This window comes from Myotis yumanensis, unplaced genomic scaffold (assembly GCF_028538775.1).
Source record: "Myotis yumanensis isolate MYYU_CA2020_CCGP unplaced genomic scaffold, mMyoYum1.0.hap1 SCAF_1, whole genome shotgun sequence".
NCBI classification, from domain to species: domain Eukaryota; kingdom Metazoa; phylum Chordata; class Mammalia; order Chiroptera; family Vespertilionidae; genus Myotis; species Myotis yumanensis.
The window spans coordinates 40696352-40719695 of NW_027223752.1; the positions used below are offsets into that span (position 1 = coordinate 40696352).

General features: G+C 33.5%; 1 protein-coding gene across 3 annotated transcripts in view; it reads right to left on the reverse strand.

Annotated features, from left to right (window-relative positions):
* Positions 1-14438: 14438 nt before the first annotated feature.
* PPM1A (protein phosphatase, Mg2+/Mn2+ dependent 1A) overlaps positions 14439-23344 on the reverse strand; it is a 47410-nt gene continuing 38504 nt past the window's right edge. For 2 of the 3 annotated variants that reach the window (XR_011471889.1, XR_011471890.1), the window contains exons 3-7: positions 22539-22656; positions 18291-18399; positions 16581-16638; positions 16408-16503; positions 14439-15629 (exon numbers count right to left, since the gene is read on the reverse strand). Coding sequence is in view for 1 of the 3 variants with exons in the window: in XM_070418896.1 (XP_070274997.1) it covers positions 15600-15629; positions 16581-16638; positions 18291-18399; positions 22539-22656 (315 nt within the window). In the remaining 2 variants the exon portion in view is untranslated. The remainder of the gene's footprint in view (positions 15630-16407; positions 16504-16580; positions 16639-18290; positions 18400-22538; positions 22657-23344) is intronic. The other variant, XM_070418896.1, reaches the window with a different exon arrangement.

The following is a 23344-nucleotide window of genomic DNA, read 5'->3' on the forward strand; positions in this document are numbered from 1 at the left end:
AACAATTTAAAAGGCCTAAATTGTAAAACCCAGGGGGGAGGTGGGGGGAAGTCACCTAAGTGCAGTTGTTTGTCAAAAATAGAGGAGAGTCTTAACTTTTGCTCTTGGATTTAAGTCAAGGTACTGTATAGAAGTTGTGTAAAATTAGTATGGTAGCTGAATGTTGTTTTTCTTGCACAGTAATTTTGAAGAAATTGAGTAGTTCTAGAGTGATTTTTTTCAAAAAAAAAATTAGTTATTTTAGAAAAAGGATGGGAGAGAGAGAGAAACATTGACGGGTTGCCTCCCACACTCACTCCAACCAGGAATCAAACCCCACAATCTGGGCATGTGCCCTGACCAGGAATTGAACCCACCACCTTTTAGTGCACGGGACGCTCCAACCAATTGATCCACACCAGCCAGGGCCAGTGTGACTTTTTTTCTTTCTTTTCTAAACTGCATTCCTATGCCCACCTAAGGCATGCCTCCATGTATGGTGACAACTATTTTGAAAAGTGTTCGAAACATTTCTTTAAATTATGTATGACTCAAAATGTTGGTGTTTTATATGAATGACAAGTGTAGCATTCCTTAATTCTTTCTGTTACTTGTCCCTATTTAAAGAACCAATTATGTATTGCATGGAAACATTATAACCTTTTCCTCTTAGTTTAAATAAACCCAGGGTAACTGAACTTCTAAAGCACCTTTCTGTTGGTCTGATATCTACTTTGGCAATAAATTATTTTTTACAGCCCTCTGACTCAACAAAGTAAACAATAGTATATTATATCATTGCTAGAAAAAATAAAAATAAAAAATGGATCAAAGACCCAAATTTAAGAGCTATATAACTCTTAGAATAAAACATGGCTGAAAATCTTCATGACCTTGGATTAAGCAATGATTTCTTAGGTATGACACCAAAAGCACAGGCAATAAAAGAAAAAAAAATTGACTTCACCAAAATTAAAAACTTTTGTGCATTAAAAGACACTAGAGTAACAAGGTAAACATCCACAGAGTAAAAGGACAACCCACAAATGGGAAAAAATATTTGCAAATCACCTATCTGATAAAGTATTAATATTTAGAATATATAAAACTCCTAAAACTCAACACACCAGAAAACAACAACAAACCCCACCCAAACCACCCTACCACAAAATGGGCAAGGAACCTCGACATTTCTCCAAAGATGCATAAATAGCCAATAAGCACATGAAAAAATGCTCAACATCATTAGTCATCAAGGAAATGCAAACGAAAACCACAGTGAGAGACCATTGCACACTGATTATTCAAACAGAAAAAAAGTATTAGTGAGGCTGTGGAGAAACTGGAACCCTCATGCATTGTTGGTGGGAATGTAAAATGGAGCAGCCACTGTGGAAAACAGTCTGGCAGTTCCTTAATAAGTTGAACAGAGAATTAAAATATCACCCAGCAATTCCACTCTTAGATATATACCCAAAAGAATTGAAAACAGGGGCTCAAACTTATACACACCTACATTCATAGCAGCATTATTCACAATAGCTAAAACCCAAGTGTCTATCAATGGGTAAATGGATAAACAAACTAGTATATATATCATGGGAATAATATTCAGTCATAAAAAGAAATGACATTCCTACAATCTATAACATGGATATAACTTGAAAACATTATGCTAAGTGAAAGAAATCAGACACAGAAGGACAAATAGTGTATGATTTCACTTATATGAAATATCTAGAATAGGCAAATTCCTAGAGATAGAAAGAACAGCAGTTACAAAGGGCTGAGGGGAGGGGAGAATGGTGAGTTATTGCCTAATTGGTACAGAGTTTCTGTTTGGGATAATAAAAATGCTCTGGAAATAGATAGTGGTGATGATTAAACAATATTGTGAATGTACTTAATGCCACTACATTTTATGTTTAAAATGATAAATTTCATTATGCATATTTTATAATTAGAATTATGTCAAAAGGTAATAAAGCTGGTGAGATCTTCCCTAAGAAATTAATTAGGGTGGTTAATGTTAATCAAAGATGTTTGAAAAAAAATATTTTTTCCCCAGTTTGAGATTTTTTTTTACAGGTTATTTCAAATCATGCTGGGAAATAAATCCAGTACATTTTAATTGTTAATATTCAACATATACAATAATCCATATTTTCAGATTTTCTATTTGTCTTTTCCCCACACCACCAGAAAATGAGTAGAAAGACTGACATCAAATTAGGGGGGTTAAGGTAGTCTAACTTAAAATATAGGCTCCGTGGCAAACATAAAATTCTCTTTAGTGACCCAGAAGCACCTCAAAGAGATAAGTATCATTATCTAGAGAGGATGAGATCATCATGTTCCTGCTGGTGTGTGAAAGCAGACAGCAACGGTTTCCACGTGAACTGTCTACTCGTCTCAAAGGCAGAAACACCAATTGCAGGAGTGGATGGCAGTGGAGAAGACTCTGAAAGGGGCAGCTTTCATATTTCAGGGTTAGTGACGGCAGGGTTTATTTATTAACATTGATTAATAATTCTCCCCTGCAACGTGAGACAGAACAGCTGGAGCAGCAGGAAGATGAAATGTCCTGTGAGTGAGCAGAGCCCACACTGTTGGGTTTTGCTTTTGTTTTTTACTCCCACTATATTCACACACTTTCTACTCCAAAGAATCACATGTGCTAAGAAGAAAATATGTTGTTTTATCTCATGTCCTAACCACAACTGGTATAGGTTACTGCTTTAGAATGGAAGGAAGTAGAGCACTGTGGATGGAGGGAAGCTTTCTGATTAAAACAAAAGGTTTTGTAATATTTACATCCAAATTATATTCACAATAAATAGACTTGGGTAGTAGCTTTAGAAGCTAAAAATATGCACATAATGATACACTTTAAGATAGTCACTTCAGAAACAAGTTGCTAATAAATTGAAGGCTATGTTTAAAATTATGAAATACGCTGTCCATTGTTTAAAACTTGGAATATGATGAACTATCAAATACCTAACTGCGTTTAGCTCTAACTTCACCTGCTGAATGCTAATGTTACTTCATTTTGGCTTGGAGGGTGGTGGTGGCAAAGGAGCAGCAGCAACAGTGGAGCTAGAGCAAACAGGAAACCTCAAACAGCATTTCATGTGGTCCCCGCCCCTCTGCTCACATGCACTTGCCTTAAAGTGCACAGTTCAAATTAGACCACAGCTCCTAGCTCCTGCTGGCCAGGTGCTAGCCAGGCAGCCCAGTGAGGCTCACTGAGGTTATGAAGAATGTCTTCTGCGTGGACCCACAGGTCTGCCAGACCACTGCCAAGGCTCTATACAGCCCGCATCTCTTCCTGAGGCCCCAAACACTTCATCTGGGTGGGGGGCATAACAAATTTTTCTGATTGGACAATCAGCCAAAATTACATCAAGACTGTTAGGTTTAGGGCAGCACTGCACTGGGTGAAAAACAAATTCATGTATTATTGAAATGGCACTGCACTTGAGAGTAAAGCTGATTTGAGATAAGCAGTATCATTAACATAAGAAACCTCAGACATAAACAGCAGGCCTTCTTAGGGATGTACCTCTCAGTCCCCTTAGGAGGTCAGTGTGTGTGAAGTTCCTGCTAAGACCAACATCCTCACTGGCCTCACTGCCTTCCCTACTCAGCCATCCTATTTCTTCTGCTTGGAATCTCTTCCTACTTAGCTCTCTGCCCATGCAAATTTCACCTCGCCCTAAACGCCAGGTGCTCTACTTCAGCCGTCGCCAACCTTTTGGACCTCATGGACCACCAGTGGTCCACAGACCACCGGTTGGCGATCACTGCTCCAAACATTAAACCAGCAGTCGCCAACCTTTTGGACCTCACAGACCACCAGTCTACTTCATCCCCAAAGATGCAGGAACATTGACCTCTTTCTAATAATGAGTGCTTACAATGAGACGATCCCTTATGGTCCTAGTCTCTCTGCTACTGGCATTTGTTCAAGCAAGACTGTCTCCTGGAGTGTACATAACACCAATCTCATTTTCTGCAGGCGCATATAGCCATTGAATGCATTTTAGGCTGTCATGGTTCACAAGTATTCCTTTCTGTTTCTTTTAAGTCCCTCTTGAAGTTAGATGTGACTTTGGCCAAAAGCACAATCCAGGTAGAGGGAACAGCTAAAGCAAGTGCCTGTAAGACCCTGGGGTTTGAGTGAAACAGGAGAGCCAGGAAGGAGACCTGTGTGGGTACAGCAGACTGAAGTGAATCCAAGAGGTCTCAGGGATCAGATCATATAGGGGGCTCTGTAGTCCACTGTAAGGACTTTGGCTCTTACTGAGTGAAACAGGAGCCATCACAGGCATTTGAACAGAGGCTGTTAGGAGGGGCAAAGGAGGTTGCAGGCAATCAAAGGGGCTGGAGAGGGAGGAGAGAACAGACTTTCAATTGTTATCTTCCAACCTAATCTTTACTGCTGAAGGATTTTAAAAAAATTTCCCAGGTCATTTTATCTTGCCGGCAGGTGGCAGGTTGAAGACCAGAGAACAAAACTGATAATAAAAGGGAAATCTGCAATCCTTATCTTAAACCTAATTTTAACTGCTTTGCTAATCAAATATACAAGTGATAGTTGACAACTGAAATTAGATTACCTTCCCTTTCCCCTAATACTTTGAGGGACAACAAAGAGACTTGACTAACCTACCAACCAGTGACGCAGACTGACTGCTATAAAACCTAATGATTTATTGGGCCTAAACTGATTAATTCCATTTGAATATCAGAAAAATAGAATTTTCTTTACTTAAAAAAAAACACGTTTACTTTAAAACCTCCTCTTTTTGCCCTTCCTTTCCAAAAAAAGAAAAATGTAAACTTCACTAAATTTCAAGTAAAAAGTCTAAGATAATCACAGATTCTAAAATTAAAAAGTACAATTATTTTTATATAAAGTATTCAAATTTTTATACCTGAACATGATTTTTGAATGTTTGACTTTCAGTCAGTCTAAGAAAACTAAAATATCAAGAGTTCAAGTAGATTTAGAGAATCAACTACGTGATCTTAAAAAATTGCTATAACTTGGTCCGTGTTGCTCAATGGTTAAGCATTGACCTATGAACCAGGTCATGATTCGATTCCTGGTCAGGGCACATGCCCAGTTGTAGGCTCAATCCCCAGTAGGGGGTGTGCAGGAGGCAGCTGACCAATGATTCTCTCATCAATTGATGTTTCTATATTTCTCTCCCTCTCCCTTCCTCTCTGAAATCAATAATATGCCAAATCTATCCGGTTGTGAAGCAGGCAAAACTCTCTGAAGGTCAAGTTGAACCAGTAACACTAGTGACAGGGACTATGGAGTTGGAAAGGGTATTGACTGATACATGCATATGTAATACGCTTATAGCCATATTGTCATGTTGTAAAAAAAATCAGCATAAAGTACATGGCAAATCCTTATGATATTCAAGGATGCAGAATTCAACGCCCACTGACTTTTCTGAAAAAGTATTCACAAAGGCCCTAAAGCAGAATGTAGTCTAGGAACTTATATATTTAAAACAAAACCAAAGGAAAAGAACAGGCAAGCATTCTGATTTTCAGACATAAAGTAAATATTAAGAAAGGAGACCAAGCAGCCTCTTTGTGTGATCTAGGCACAGAAGTAGTTTCATTTCCCTTATTAAATGCTAAGCCCTCTCTCTCTTTTTATTTTATTAAGGATCATTGCAGCAAAGTCTGTCAAAATACATCAAGAAAGGCAGACAGTTATAAACGTTGAATTTATATCAGTTACATGAGACTTTTATTTGTCTAACATCACAGTTTCAAAAAGCCAATTCCCATGTGCTTCTATTACATCCAATCACCAGAAAATTTGTTGTTAGGAATGTTCTGGAGATGTTTAGTTTTGAAAAACCTTTCAGTTTTGTTAGTAAGCAAAATATCAAAGGCTAAAATAAGAATAATTCTGCTTTTATAATGACACATAGTAAATCTTTGTTTTTTTCATTAAACATAATCAAATTACACATTCAAGGCTGTTATACTGAGAATTTAGAAGACAAACAATTCTGGAATGGTTTCAGTAAGCTAATGTAAGGTACATATACAACTCCTTTGACCTAGAACAGTCACAATTCTTCTAGCAAACCCTTTGATTTTTAAATACTAGACAATTTTAGTCAACGGTTACCAAAACAAATAGCAAAATATAATATAAAAAAGATATTTAGGAAGGGCACAGCATGGCTGCAATCTAAGCCAGAGTTACTCACCTAGAACAAAGTTAGAGCCCTTAACAAAGATTGCACTTAAATAGTTCAGAGACTTCAGTGAGGATCCTTTGGGTCCATACATCTCAACACCTTTAATAAAATATTTGAAAGAAACTCTGCATCCACCTCACTTAATTATGTAATTCAAAATAAAACATTAAAATCATTTTCCCATCTTATCTTTGTTTTATTATAAGCCTGCCTGAACACTAAATTCAGTATTATTTTCTTTCCAGGTTACTGCTGATGTAACATTTCTCATACCAATGTCTGAGCAGAAGTTGAACATCTATGAAAAATTGGACAATAAATTAGTGATTTAAAATAAATGATATATTTGATACTGTCTATTTTAGCAAACTTCGTATTTGCAAATTTGTTCAAATATATATGGCTTTTCTTTAAACCTGTTATCTACCTTGTTCTAAGGATTGTTGCAGATAAGCTGCCAGGCGGCGCGGGAGAATTAATCAGCCGGCACTCAGCGGATATTCAGAAAAGTAGCCTTTATTTGCAGATGCACTAGTGCTGTGACTCAGGGGAGTCCGTTTCCAAATCCTGAGTGATGAATATGGACGAAGCTTTCCCCCTTTAGTTTCTTTGTCCTCCAAATATAGATCAGGCTTCCGGACTTTTCACGGGCTTTGCAGCCCGCCGTGAGTTGGGATGGGGGAAGTGAGATTATACTCAGAGGCCTGTCTGGCGCCAGTGCTGCCAACCCCCACAGGGGGTTGTATTTGGTTCATAGTTTATGATCTCTGTAAAATGGGAGTATTCTGGGAAACAGGTTCTGCAATGCAGGACAGGCATCACAGATTAGAATGGTGTTTATTGGCAAGTAAGAGTGTGTGTCAGAATGCAGGTTACTGGCACAGATTCAGATAGCTACCCGCCCGTCCCCCCACACCCCCCCTTCAGGATCAATTCTAAGGAGACATGATTAAATTGAAATATAAATGAGAAGTACTGACTTGTAATCTGGCCATTCAAGAACTAATTTCAGAAACTGGTAAATTGATCCAAATAAAACTGCCATTTTGGCCCTAACCAGTTTGGCTCAGTGGATAGAGCGTTGGCCTGCGGACTGAAAGGTCCCAGGTTCAATTCTGGTTAAGGGCATGTACCTTGGTTGCGGGCACATCCCCAGTAGGAGGTGTGCAGGAGGCAGCTGATCGATGTTTCTCATCAATGTTTCTAACTCTCTCCCTCTCCCTCTCCCTTCCTCTGTAAAAAAATCAATAAAATATATTTTTTAAAAAACCCTGCCATTTTGGTAGATGGTCAAATATTGGAAATTTCATTGGCTTGAATTAACACCTGGAAAATATTTTGGGTAGTTACCAGGAAAGTTATAGGGAAAGTGCTTTGGTCTGAAGACCCAAGCCTGGACCTAAAATATAGCAGAGAATAGATGACACACATGGTGTGCTTAGTAAATCCACTATTTAGGTAACAATACAGCTATTAACATGAAACACATGAACTAATAAAAAGCTTTTTAGAAACTCTGAATCATTTTAATAAGGTATCAGGACAAATAAATATAACTCTCATGTACACAACAAGCAGTAGCATAGCACATGTTTTGTGGCAAGTAAACAAAAGTCCTATGGAGGGCACGCAAGCCAAGGTTTTCTGGGGTAATTAATCTACAAACAGACTTTTTAACTGGAACAGAAATTTCTGTGATTTGATGAAAATTTCAGTATGAGCTAATAGCAGTAAAAAGGGAAAAAGAAAAAGATGAGTACCCCAATATTAGTTTCTCAGTGAAGTAATCAAGTATGGGGGGGGAATAACTGAAATAAATGTTTTACTAAAAACAAACCTAGCTTCAACTTTCAAATGAAAAACTAAAACAAAAGGATACACCTTGGTAAGTGAACAGGTATTAGCTACATATAGCTAAGTAAATCCTTATTTGCTGCAATCTTACTTACTTTTAAAGACTGGTTAGGAGGCCTCATTATTGTGCTTTCATTAAAAATTTTACAACGAACAAAATAAGTTCTTGCAGTCATTGAAGTTCACTTACATCACTAATTCAACTTACTCTAAAGTCCCTTTAATTTAATTGTGTAAGCCTCTAAGTCACACTTTTAGACAAGAAAAAACACAGGTAATACAACCACTTAACGTAATCAGCAGAGGAAGTAAGCATCCTAAAACACACACACACACACACACACACACACGCATGTCTACCACGAAGCGGGCTGCAATCTAAGTCAAAGTTTACATCAGAGATACTATATGGGGAAGTTCTACTCCTAATTCCCAATCTCAACTCTTCAAGGGAATAAGAGATATATATATCATCTGTAAGAAAACAACGGGAATGATCTTGCCAAAGGAAGTAACTTTGGCTCCTTTATTACTGGAATGTGGTGTTCATTGCAAATAACCATCAATCCAAACTTACTGACTTTCAGTATTCTTCCTTAAATCAAGAAGAAATAGGAGGTGTAGTTCAAACAGTTACTATCAGATCCATTGTTTTATAGCAAATTAACCAATTTCAATTTTTAAAAAATTTCTTAAGGTCTCCTAATAACTAATTAAAAATTTCCAGCCCTAGCCAGTTTGGCTGTGGATAGAGTGTTGGCCTGCAGACTAAAGGGTCCCAGGTTTGATTCTGGTCAAGGGCACATGCCCGGGTTGCAGGCTCGGTCTCCAGTGGGGGACATGCAGGAAGCAGCCAATCAGTGATTCTTTCTCATCATTGATATTTCTGTCTCTCTCTCCCTCTACCTTCCTCTCTGAAATCAATAAAAATATCTATGTTTTAAAAAGTCCAGGTTTCTTTTCTAGCCAGAACAAAAATGCTGCTTTTAATATCAATCATAAATACTCACACATTATGCAATTGCCTGTTTACTTAGTGGCACCAGTTTTGCAAACTAGAGATTATTTCTACTTTTCATCTCACATATAATTTGCAACCATTCAAAGGCTGAATGAAATTTCTCCAACGGACTTGAAAACAAAAAGTACATTCTTAAAGTTAGAACTGAATTCACTTCTTTTCCTTGGAACAGGAATTGGTACATAATACAAAATATACATTTATGAAATTTCTTCAAAAGTTTGGATCACAAAAACTGTAAAGAGTGGGTGAGTTACTGTAGAGAATTTTGTCATACACTGTATTTAGGAAAAATATTTCTGCAGTTGTATTAGTTTTTTTACACTTACAGATTTAAAAAATCTATATATTATACAACATGCTTCTAATATGTATATGGTCTCTCCACTCATAACATTTATACAAATTAGGAGAAATCATTTCAAGAGTGAAACTAAGCAGAAAAGGACATATTACTACAAACAAGTTATTTTCCTAAGTTAGTCAACAACATAGACAATGAGTGGTTTTTGTTTAAAAAGTCCCATAAATGGGAAGTAAATAAGCTATAACTAAACATCCAATTTTGGCAACAAATGCTACAAGCTAATGAATTTTTTCATGGTAGTTATATTTTAGTAGAAATCTCATTAATCCTGTATATTGGTGGCTGCATGTTAACATTCTGTATCAGTAAGTAAATATCTAATTCTTTGGAATCTGAAGTGAATTAAACATTTAATGAACTCTAACACCAGGAAGCTCAAAATCTGAGTGAGATCTGACTTAAGTATGTTGGTTGTGAATATATTACATCTGCACCATGAAGGTCAGAAACTTTCCAGAAACACTCAATTTCTGTTTTAACTCTTTCCTGTTGACTTTCGAAAGTGGCAAAATCAGAGAATAATGTTATCCTCTGAAACTATCCTCATACTAGTTTTTCACCTTTAATTACTCTCCATTTCCTCAAAACACAACCTTTAAAAAGCATTATTTTAATGTCAGATTCCAGGGTAGGCCCACTTCTACTTCCTCTATTTTTAAAAAAGTGGAACAATTCCTTAAGAGTCAAATTATTTTGATGCCCTTGAAGTATTTCTTATGGCTTTGTAGGAAAAAAGCTGATGCCCTATTGTGCGATTATATGGGATCTTAAGCAGGGGTCCCTAAACCACGCAATATTGTATACTTTGTGGAGTTATGTAAGGAAGTCCCTAGGATTCACCAGTCTCAAAGGGCCTATAACCCTAAAAGATTAAGAACAATTGCTATAGTGAATTTATGCTTATACCTAAACCTAATCATTACCCAATCTCCTACAAAATCTAACTTCAGATAGTACCATACAAATGCAAACGTTAGTAAATGTCTTTTACTGGGTCGAGAACTATGTAAAAAGAAAGGAAAAACTAAATTTTTCTAAACATTTAGTTCAATGACAAAGCTATTAGTAAAATACTGGGTTTGGAGCAATGAAAAGAACTGAAGGTTGGGTTTTGTGGTGAAGAAACATTGCATTCATTTTTCTCAGTAGTTTCTATGTTGAAGGAGCAGTAGTTTTTTTATCATTATTTCCCTTGGTGGAAAAATCATATTATCTGAAGAAGCAAAGTTGGTTCTTGCAGGTTTACGTAATGCAACAGTTTTTAATATATAGCTGGGTCCAAGAAAGACCTTCCTATGACTTTAAAAATAATTAATTCTCCTCTTTATCCTCACTGGCATATCCCCACTCCTCCACCTCCCAAGATTTCTTAATTTTGGCCGTTTTATATACTATTTGTTGGCTTTGGTGAGGTAATACATTAAGTTTTCTTGCTTAAAAAAAGGAATTGGCCAGTTTCCATCTGAAAAAAGAGAGAAAACACCAAGAGGCTAGTACAGGAAATGAAGCAACATTTGATACAGAATAAGTGGGGGGAAAAAAAAATCTCTTTGTTATTATATCAATTTAAACACCCCCCCCAATTAATTAAAAGTATAAGTTTCCAACTACAACTTCAATACAGTTGAATTTTTCTAATTGGCACATTCCTAACTGCTGGTAATATAATTAGAAAAAGATGAGATCAGAAGCCACGAGTTTAATATATAAAGCATGTAAAAGAGAAATAATCTGTGTTGAGTTGAATAAAAGTAGAAATGTTCATTTGATAATGAAGTGGAGGCTAATGCTTCTCATCATTTCTGCATAGAGCATTCTATCAGTAATAACACTTAACTGACACATTATTCTCATTAACAAACAATGAAGTATTATAATCATAACATTTAGAAAATTATTCTTAAATATTTCAAGCATATTCTGAAGTAATGTTTAATTTAAAACAAATACAATCCAAAACTCATGACACATTATTAAAAGAAATAAAGTAAAATTAGGCTTCTAAAATTTTAAGCTATAAAGAAGTCTTCCTAAATCCTAAAAACAAACAAACAAACCCACAAGAAAACCCTTACTAAAGAAAAGACTAGATGACTCAATTAAAAAATGGTCACCTCACCAGCAGGATCTGCAAGCAAAAGTATATGAAACTCTTTAAAGTTCCTTAAACCTCAAATGAGTGACATTTATATCCTGAAATATTTACAGAGTATTTTCTAATACCAAATCCTAACATAAAACTGTACAAATAGCAACTAAAACATTAAAAGGCTTAAACCTTTCACTCAAACCTTATGAATTAAAAGCATATACATCATGAAATTAAAAATTAAAACAAAAGAGAAAACCCTTAACCAATTTAATCATTTCTTTCAGAAATCACAAACTGAATTCCCATATGAATTTGTCCAATAAAAATAGGCAGTGAAGTTATTTTTAAAAATTCAAACACATAGTAATCATTTAGCTAAAATTAGATATTAGCACTGGCAGTATGTTTTCAAGTAAAGAACAGTGTTTTACTTAAATAAGATAAATTTCGCTAAATATATATATTTTAGCTAAAATTTCAAAATCCACCAAAATTTCCAGGATTGCAGAGTGCTATGAAATCCATTACCCTTTTCTCTGACTTGCTGCTCTCAGCAGGCGAGTAAAGGCTATCTGTTCAAGGCAGTCAAGCATACTGAATAGACTTGAGCTTCACCAGTCCAACCTTATTCCTATGCTGAGCAAAATTTTCTTTTGAATGAGATTTTTAACTTTGTGGAGAAAATAAACAGATTTTTAAGTGAATAAAGGAAGTACAAATCAGCTGCTTAGGGTAGAGACCTGTGTGTTCAGGAAATTATCTGGCAGGCAGTAGGTGGACATTTAACTATTTCTTTGGATGAGTGACCCAGTTTTATTAACATATATTAGGTTGTAAATTCTACTCAAATGTAAACTCCTTGAGGGCAAGGACCTATTTATTCATTTCTTTATAGTACAAGATGTTTTGTCTAGCACAGTATTTTGCAGATAACTACTCAAAACATTTTGTGGAAAAGCTGAGTTATTAATTGGTCAATAGATGATCACTAAAAGTACTGCTATAATTCAGAGCATCTGAATTACATACTTGATTTATTCTTTGACCCAAATTGGTTATTAAGTTAATTTTTTTAAAAAAATTAGTGGCGAAGCAGTACACTCATTGCATAGTACTCTAGAAGCAAGTTAATGCTTTATAATTAAAAATATGTTTCAAATAGTTCTAAAGCTGAGTAAGAAAAATACCTCTAGGATTTTCAAAAGTTAACACTAATATTAAGACCTGCTTTTGTTATCTGTAAAAGTATATTCCCTAAGAAAGTAGAAATTAAGAGTTTACCTTGCTAAAACAATAAGAGATCAGTGAAATTCTTTAATGTTAGGGTAACAAGAGTCTGCTATACAAAATGAATCTCCCACTAAAAGCAGCAAAGTGGGTTCATCCTATTAAAACATTTAAGCGAAAGCACATGTTGAATAGTATATTATCATCACACATGAACTTTTTCCCTCCAAAGAAAATAACATACAACACATCAAACAAATTTTGAGGCATTGCCCTGAGATGCTAATTAATTAGCACACAAAAGGGGGCGGGAGGTCAAGAATTTAAGTGGTACAAAAATGAAGTGCACAACAGAGGTGCAAAAGTGCCTTTTAAAAGTGTGGTTGGTTCCCTACAACCACCATTACCCCCAGGAATGAAGAACACAGTTTGCTGTTACAATGTATATTTTCTTCCTGTATTTTAATAATGAAAAACTATACCTAATATGGCAATGCTGACTCATGTAGAAAAGATTTAGTTTTCTCAGATCACACTTCATACAGTTTTCTCTCACTTCCAAGCCTAATTTCAGTACTAGTAACTTTAACAGAGGAATATTTTGATTTTTTTTTATTTAAAGATCCTTAAATTTAAAAAGGCTCTACATATGCTGTTATGGTTTAAAATATAGCTTTCTATCATATATCTTACTTGTGATTTAAGATTTTTCATTTCAAAAACTAATTGAAGTTTCCAGAACTAAAAACTGAGTCTACTTAAAAAAATTAAGGACCTGGCTTCTTGCAATAGGGATTTAGTTTTCAGTACCAGTATGTCTGGTAATCAATCTATACTACAAGCACTGCTATTCATAAAATGCACATTTAGATGCTTGCAAAGCCATAACTTAAAACATTATCATACTTCGCACTTTACCACAGATTTTAGACATTAAGCATTTATTTGTAAATTAAGTATGGAATTGGTTCTGTAATTCCAATTGTTATGAATTTCTAAATATAAATAGTACTTGTTTTTCTTAATTCATGCTAGATTAAAATATAAATTAAATACAGTTAAGTTACATTTAATCACCTCATGAATAAGAGGGATAATGAAAAGATTTTGTTGGTATGTAACTACTTAAATCTGAGACATTTCACATCACTTTTCCCACTATTCCCCTACCTTTAGATTAGTTTTAAGGCTATATATACAAATATGTATATTTTCAAATTATGTAAAAACAAAAGGAAACTAGTTATATTACCTTTTATACACAAAGTTTTGATCTTGTATTCAAATGTATTTTAATATTTTTCTAGTGGGGAATCTGCCTACTGAATGATTAAATTACATGGTATAAATACAATATTCAACCTAAAGAGACAAAAAATACAGAAGGGCACAGAACAGTAGTCTTTTCAATGTGACAGATTTTAAAACTTACTTTCACATGCTTAATCAGAGGAATTTAAGCCTAAATTAAATTAGTTTTTTTTTTATATCTACAGTTCTTTAAACTTTGAGTTATTTTTAAAGGCCAACAGCTAAATATTATCAACATGCTATATTTCAAATCACAAATACATCTTAACTACTTGGATTCTAAAGACATGGGCCAATTAAAAATCACAGGCAAACACACTCACAAACACACACACCTACCACAGAATGTTAGATTGTCAAGCTCTGACAATTATTTTAATTAAACAGTAGGCAAATTCGAGCTGATACATATCTTAATGAAAAATAAGCAGCCAGAAAGAAACCCATTTAAAAAATAGATTAAGGAACAACAGAGACTTAAATCTTTTAGTCTTGCTAATGGAAAAGAAACAGTTCCCTCTATGCCTTGAGTAACAGGATGTTCCAATTAAAAGAGACTAACATCTTTTCCCATAGAAACTTCTCATTTACAATGGCATGGTGTTTTAAAAGGGCAAGGTAAAGGAGGAATTACACATACATGATTAAATTTCTTGTTCGTTAAATCAAGCTTTATTGATAAAATGGAATTCAGAATATCTTACTAGGAACAGCAGCAGGCCCAGCCAATCATGATAGCAAAATGTGGCAGTCTCCTATCTGTAGGAAGCTGCTGCTTATCAATTAATAATTAAATGTAAGGACTTGTAAAAGAGGTGCAAAGAATCAAGGCATTTTAGCCCCAAGACTGATATTCTTATGAATATACTGTATAACCTGCAATACTCATGGCAACAAGTAGAGAACAACTTAGAGACAATTAAGTGAAGGGACCAGCTTTATCAACAATGCCAATCCCACTGCCAAGAACATTAAGATAGTTTCTAATTAACTCCCTGGATGCTTGGCTTTATAAGATTTTGGAATTTTTCTCCATAATCATGTGCACAGTTGAGCGTCTAGCTGACATGGCTGCTGCTCTCTCTGTCCCAACCCCAAGTCCAAACACAACATGACTTGAAAGATCTATATATCTGTTGCGTCACACAACAAGCCAAACATTTCTTATAACTTTGATAATGATTTAAAGCAGTTCATAATTAAATATGAGCATTTTGTACAAGGACAGTTACACTTTACAAAAAACAAAATCATACAACAAAAATTGCTGGAGTCTGATTTACAACATGAATTATGGTTTAAAATCACGTTTACATAAGTCTCAAATTTACAAAAAAAAAAATCAGTTCTGGGCTAGCTGTTGTACTGCTGAAGTTCTCTGGTGTAATCACTCTCACCCATGTCATATGTCCTTCTTTAAAGATGAGGATGAATGTTAAAAGGTTCAATGAAGTTGAGCTGTACTCTCCTTTGGAGGTGAAGATAAACTCCATGGCTAGATGAGCAGTTTTACCACATATCATCAGTCGATGTAGAGTCCTTCATAAAAGGAAACAAAGCAAAACAAGGAACTAAATTAAAGCACAGAGGTGCCAAAATACAATACTTTCTGGACAATGAAGAAGATAGGTTTTGTAAAGTTGACTTTCAGAATATGTTTCTTAAAGCTTATGTGTATATGAAATATCAATATTTAATCTTGCAAAAAATTAACCCTTTTTGTTTTCAAATACAATAGTACTTGAAATATGATTTTTCCATGAGTTTGACCAAAAGTATTTCTAAGCCAATAAAGCCACTAAATATTTTTTTCTTCAATAAAACTCAATTTTTAAAACACTACTTTTATAAACTTTTTATTGCATAAGAGATTAAGACCTCAAGTAATATAAGATTCGAGGAGGCTTCATTTGCAATATATAAAATATTTCAGGACTTGCCCAAATGATTTGAAGTTACCACTCTTCTCCACAAACCATACTATAACACAACTAATAGGAAACTTAATTGAAGAATGGCATTCCAATGTCTATTTACATAAACAGAACTCTCTACTTTAATATTTAAATGAAGTATTAGTACTTCAGGTTCTTGGCAAAAGTATTTCCAACCATAAAAAAGTGGAGATGGGCATTCTGAAGTTCTGTTGTAGCTGCTTACAAACTCAGATCAAGATTCTGAGTAGATATATTATTCCCAACTTCAAAAAAATGTTTAGTGGAGGCAAACCTCTTAAAATTGACTGCTTGTAGAGGCTTAAAAAACCAACAATAATTCAAAGGGACTTTCTTCTTTTTTGAGAGAGGTGGCCACTCACCATGATTATGTCCTCAATCACTAGAACTGTGGTGCAGGCAGAGTTCAGAGCAATCAATCAGGGGTGTGTGTAAAAGAATGGGTGCAGTGAACAACTCTGCAAAAACAGGTAGGAAGGATATGCATTTAGAGTGGAGGGGGAGGGAAAGCAGAGGGAACTAAAATGCTACTTACAGTGTCATCATTTTTGTAAGGATTCAGTCTATTGTAAACGGCTTCAATTATATTCCGCCTAAATTTTAAAAAATGCAGAAAGTTAATTTTTTTTTCAGAGCATAAAGTTGTTTAATAACTCACAGCCAGGTGTTGATTAAAATGTCAGAGATAATTTTATACTTGGAAATTATTTTAGTTCTATTTCTAGCTGTCAATAAATGAGCCTCACTTTAAGATACTTGAGGCCCAAAGTTAAAGTAGAGGTAAATTTACTCTAAAATGTATTATGCCACCAACTTAATTAACAGAAGACTAAAAGTAATGAAAAAAAAAAAAATCAGCCACTATGATCCATTTCTATTGGAACTGTTTAAGTGGTTTTAAGTTGGCAATGATGAAGCAGTTCTTAAGATATACTAATATATTCTGGTTAAAGTTGACTGTTTTGAACTAGAAGTTAACTTCAACCTCTGTGGTAGTAAAGTAATTTACATATATTTTACATTTCAGTTTGTGCTTTTTGTAATGCCCCTTTAAAACAGTTTTATTAAAACTGAAGTGTACCCGGCCTGTGTGGCTCAATGGTTGTGTATCAACCCATGAACCAGGAGGTCACGGTTTGATTCCCTATCAGGGCACATGCCCGAACTGTGGGCTCAAGTCCCAGTGGGGGGACATGCATGAGGCAGCCGATTGATGATTCTCTCTAACATGGATGTTTGTATCTCTCTCTTAAAAAAAAAAAAAAATCACTAAAAACATATCTTTGGGTGAGGATTAAAAGAAACAAACTGAAATGTAAAGTATGACATTTCCCTGACAAGTCTAGGAATTCGTTTTTGAATAATATTTCGTAAAAAAAAAAATCTGTAGTGGTATTTTAGCTTCCCTACTTCCAAAATCAATTTGAAAATTTTATAGACATTCATTTCACAGAAGGTCATATGGGAAAAAACGTTTCCTAAAAACAAAAGCTACAAACAGGAAGTTTTATAATGACTAAATGTGAAAGGATGATAAAAAAATATGGCTACACTTACAGAATACAGTGGAGAATCAATGAAATTAATCAATATATCCTTATAGGTCAATTATATAGATATCTGAGGTAAAAATGTTTAAAACCTTAAATTATAAAATGCCTTAAAGTCTCCACTTTAGTTTATAAAGATGTAAGCTTAATATTTAACATAGTAAGTCCAGCTCTGTGAGATAAAGTGCAAAGAGAAAAATGTAACCTTACACCAAAACCCAACCTACCAGCAATCAACAACTAAAAACACCGGGAAAGTCAGATGTAAAAAAATGGATCCGATGGAGGAGGAAAAAGATGCTAATCTCTGGGGTAAATTATCCAGGGCTTGACATGATCAAATATAATAATAGGAATAATAATGACACTTAGAATTTTGTAGTGCTATAGAATTTAATTTAAAAAATTCTTTCACTATATTATCTCAGTTATGCTATATAAGGAAATCCAAACCTCCACTAAGGACAGCTTTCAGTGTAATTAGTTAAAAACAATAACATTCTGATACCTATTCTAAACAAGCATCATATATCATTAATACTGGAAAACACTGAACCACAAATAAAATGTTCTGAGGATACAAATAATTGCATCACTTTAGAAATTATGTACTAGTAAATATACATTTAATCAGCAAACACATAACATTTTCATGTACTGAGATAAAACATAAGAGTATGCAGAATGTAACTTACTTGCTTGCCAATTCACCTCCTGGTGGGAGGCTGGGGATGTTCTCACTTGCTAATGTGCGCATCACATGGACTAAGTCAGGGACGCCTTCCCCCTGCTTCTTTATGATTTCTGGGAATCAGAAGTACTTTTTTTGTAAGTGTTATCCAAATTTAATTTAAAAAAAACTGAAACAAAGATAACTTAGGTTTTTAAAGATGGCATTTACCATATCTGAGATTTTCTAAACTGGTGTAGGGGGAAAAAAATCAAGTTGACCTTTGAACATTTGTGACAAAGGGATGTACAAAATGACACAAAAGGTATTTTCCATAATTAATTGCAAAGTGAAAATAAACAAGACAAAAATGTGAAAACAAAATTTCATGTTAAAATCAATGTGTTATATAATCAGAAATATGTGTGTACAAATGAGTATTCTTCTTAAGATGCGAACTAGTTACTTCTGAAATCAGCTCCTCTCTTTAGACTAGAAATATATTTCCTGAACTTTGCCCTGAAAATACAAAGATTTTAAAAAAACATAAACAATTTCAAGATTTGAAAAAAAATTAACGTTTAAGTACAGAGGAATTTACTGATTATATATTAATGCAAATTACTTTTACATATAATTTTATATTTCAAAATGATTCCTAAATAGCATGTGCAGATTAGGTTATGTACTAACACATCATTCTATTTAATTTTTGTCTAAAGTATTTTTAAGCAATACAGAGATACATAATACCTTTTCCTTCCTTAGTTGATTATTTGAACAAAGCCTATAGAATGTAAAAGTCTAAATTTCATGACAAAATTTTTAAAAAGAAAAAAACTGATAAATCATACAACTGTATTTGAAATCAATAATTCAGTTATTAAATGAGTATAGTGATATGATCTGCAGTGTTGCCATGCAGGTGCATTTTTACCACAGAATACCAACAATTATGTACAAGCAACTTAAAGAACTCTCAAACTAATCACTTTAAGTACAAGTCTTTACTTGAAGTTTTAGTGTATTTAATTCTAAATGCAAGATCATGCCAAAGGTATTTGTGTAAGTTATATGTTCAAGTTTGTTTAATTTTTTGCTTTAGTAATGTTTACTATACTAAGATATTTTCTTTGTCACCACTGGAGCAAGAAAATTATCATTCTAGTTCTCAATTTGTAAATACCTTTAAAATAACAATGCATATAAAGATCTTTCATTCTTTGATCGAATCTCAAAATATTAATTCATCCGTAAAGCCACCTATTAAAAGACAGACAATACTACCCATGTTTCTTTAAATGGCTCAAACTATCCTTTTGGAATTAAGGCCAAATTTTACCATCTATTATATTTTGCCTTTAAAAAAGAACAGTCTTAAATCTGAACAAAAAGCAAGGATCTCAGATTTGGTTTGCCAAGTTCCTTTATTGTGTAATCTTTAACATCTAGTATATTTATTCTACATGGTTCTAATGCTGGAAATCTGCTGTACAAAAATAAAGGGATTTGATGTTTACCTAAACTGCACAATTTCACAATCTAAAGCTGTTATTACACTTAACATACAGACTCTGCTAAGCCAATACAATTACTGGGTAGATAACTAGACATAATAGAAATGAACACTGATGATAAATTCAATCAATGATGGTTTCAGGTCTAAAAAAATCATTACCTTGAGTCGTCTATGCTTGATGTTATCTTACATCTCCTTTGTTAAAATATAAATTAGGATATTTTAATTGTGAAGAAAATTACAGGAAGACAAATTCTTAAAAAAGTAATTTAAGACTTTAAAAACTGTTAATATCTCCTATTCCACAGGGGATAATACATGTAAATTATCTGACCATTAATACTACACTAGCCTTGTTTCTTTCTGCTTTAAAAAAAAAATGAAAAGAAAGAACTTTAATAAGTATTCCTTAATTGTTCTTGGACTATACATTTTAATTAGAATTGTAAAAAGACTAAATGCCTTTTATTGAACAACACTTATGTATAGAAGATAGGTGTTTCACATACTCATATATAAACACATTCTGCTCTTCCATCCACTAAGTCTGAGAGATTCTAGCAGTTATCTCCAAATTAGCAACTTTAAAGCTTGGGCACTCAGTAGCAAAGATTTAAAAAATATGTACATACAAGTATAATCTTAAATTGACTTAGTAGGACCACAATCTTATGTGATATGGTTTAAATTATGAGCTCAATCTTTTCACAACCCAAGAGAGTCAAGTTTTAGATGGGCACAGATAATAGCAGGAGAGCTGAAAGGTCTCTGTTCTTTTCTGTGATGTGGACAGAGAAGCCAAAAGTATTCAAAACAAATAAAATGAGGTTTAGTAAGTCACAGCAATTTACTGAAGGCATGTATTTAAATAAATTTTTTTTAAAAGGTATTCGATGTCTATTTTAGAAGCTAAGTGCAGTACTTTTCACTTTTTAAGATATAATATTTATAATACAAATAGTTATATCCTTTTTGTTTTTTAAATATAGTTTTAATTAATGTAATATTTATTCTCTAGTTATAGTCTCATCAAATCTCAGTAAAGAATATCATATTCTTTAATCTCCAACTGAATGGTATAAGTGTAATAAAACTACAACATATCAAAAACATTGAGAATTAATGTAAACTGTTCAGGTGGCAATTCTTGTTCAATAATAAGCAATGTAAAACTCAATAGTGTACCACAAAATTATATATCTACAGCAATTATTTAGAATTGCATCAAAATTAAGAGTGCACATTGAAAAGTAGCAATTTATTTCTAAAATTTGATCCCATTTCATAGTAAATGAAACTACTTATTGTTTCTTTAAATCAATAAGGAAACATATATGCCCAAGTTACTTTAAAGTGCCAATAAATTAAATATCAACTTATCCCAATACATATTTTTCTTATGGCTTCATACTTTTTCACTAACCAGCAGTTTAAACCAATGTGATATGACTTGGTATCACTAAATATTTTATTTTACTGTATTATATATAAATAACTTACATTTAAATTATTCATTTAAAATATAAAAATTCTACGACCCTTCGTGAGGAAACAAACTCATTGAATAGTATGTCCAATGAATGAAATATTAAACAGTAACATACACACAGTACTAAATATATCACTATCAAGTGGAGAACTATAAAAACAGCAGCTATAGATAGTACTGCAAATCAAAACCAATCATGATTTTAATATCAGACCGATTATAACTGATATCAAACAGTAAAAAGGGAGAAAACAAAATTAAAGTGCAGATTGATTTTAATAATGCAGGCACAGCAGGATATAATAGTGTGTAGGTCAATGCTTACATGCTATTAGAGGTCTTTAACGTGCAAATTAATGACATTAGGAGCCCAAAATGCATTTTAATGCTATTATAGGCATGCCAAGTTTTTCTGCTTAAAGAAACTGCATAATTTACATGCTTATGGCATATATGCAGTAAACTGGAATTCTCTGAGGAGATTTAATATTTATATCAAATAGTAATTGCATTAAAGATCATTTAATTTTTTTCAAGGATTTAAAGGCATGACATTCGAGAGTTACAAACATCTTTCTAATCATCTCAAAATAATTTGCAGAATTCTGACAAATATACTCCTAGAATTCCAAACTTATTTCTTGATTTTATTCAGCATTTATATTTCTGCTAGGTAGAAACCTAGTATGTCTTCTATTCAGGTCTATGTTGTCCAGGTGTGGCAGTTTATGACTTTGGCAAGAAAGTCTTAAGAGTTTAAAATAAAAATTTTGAAGTGGTGGCACATGGAAGTTGTTAACAACCATGCTGTGATCTTCAAGTTATTAAAAAACAAAAATAAAAAAACAAAACTCCTAAAGATCTCAAATTCATATACACGGCTTTACAAAGATGGTAATCAAATTATCACCATCATAAATAATATGTTTATAAATAAATAAACCACAAATTACTTTCCTGGCATAAAATCACTCAAACCAGTGAATTCATCAAGAATTTGAAAGCATACAAACACTTGAGCCTTTTAAAACAAAAGTATCCTTAAGAGAATGTACAGGACCACACCAGTTGTTATTTCTACTGCTAACTGTGATAAAAACAATCACAAACATCTAAACAGCTACTACAGAAATGCTCTTTCCCTCTTCTGTACACTAAACACTAGATGTCAAAGGCATGTAAAGATATAAAAGCTAAAATGTTAAAGTTTGATTGTGTTGAGGTTTTCTTTAATAAAGAAACTTATTTTTTGTTAAATGATCCACCTTCTACTCTGCTTTCCAGGTACTTGTCCAACTCTGCCTCCTTCTTCACTGCTTCTGGCAATACTTTGGGTGCATTTGGGAAACAGATCAATATCACACTCATGTTGTCTCGACTTCCCTGGGAAGAAAAAAATTTGAGAAAATATTTTGGTTTTCTTTTTGCTCTTGGAAGCCTTGAGAACCTTTACAGCCATGCCAATGATAAATATAATTGTTTTAGTGAAAATATATAGTTTTTTCTATATATTTTCTATAATTTTCTAAAGAAATTTATGAATATGTGGAAGGTACACCCCTCCTAACACATATTGTACATATAGTACACAGTATAACCAACACTATAAAAAAACAGGACTGAAACACTACAAGTTAAATTCTACAAAACAAAAATATTTCTGAACATTTGCTGGTGGCCTACTTAACTTAAAGTGATATGATATCTAAAGACAAGTACACATATACACAGACATTCATTTAATTCAAGAAAATAGAAAATTCCAGTGGTGTTTTTTTTAACTATATGACCTGTAGTTACATGTATACTTGACAAACTTCCATTTAGAATAAATTATAATGAATTGTGGGGCTAATTTACTTTAGATATATAATTGGAATTAGAAGCAAAATTACATATATCAAGTTTATAAACCAGCTTTTAACTTTCAAACTTCAAAAAAGTTGACTTTTTGAAAGCACATTCATTTTTAAAAACACCTAGGTATTCAAAATACTATAATTAAAATACCTGAATCAATGTGGAGTGCCCATACTTCCCCTTCCTATTAGTAATTGGAATTAACTTTTTA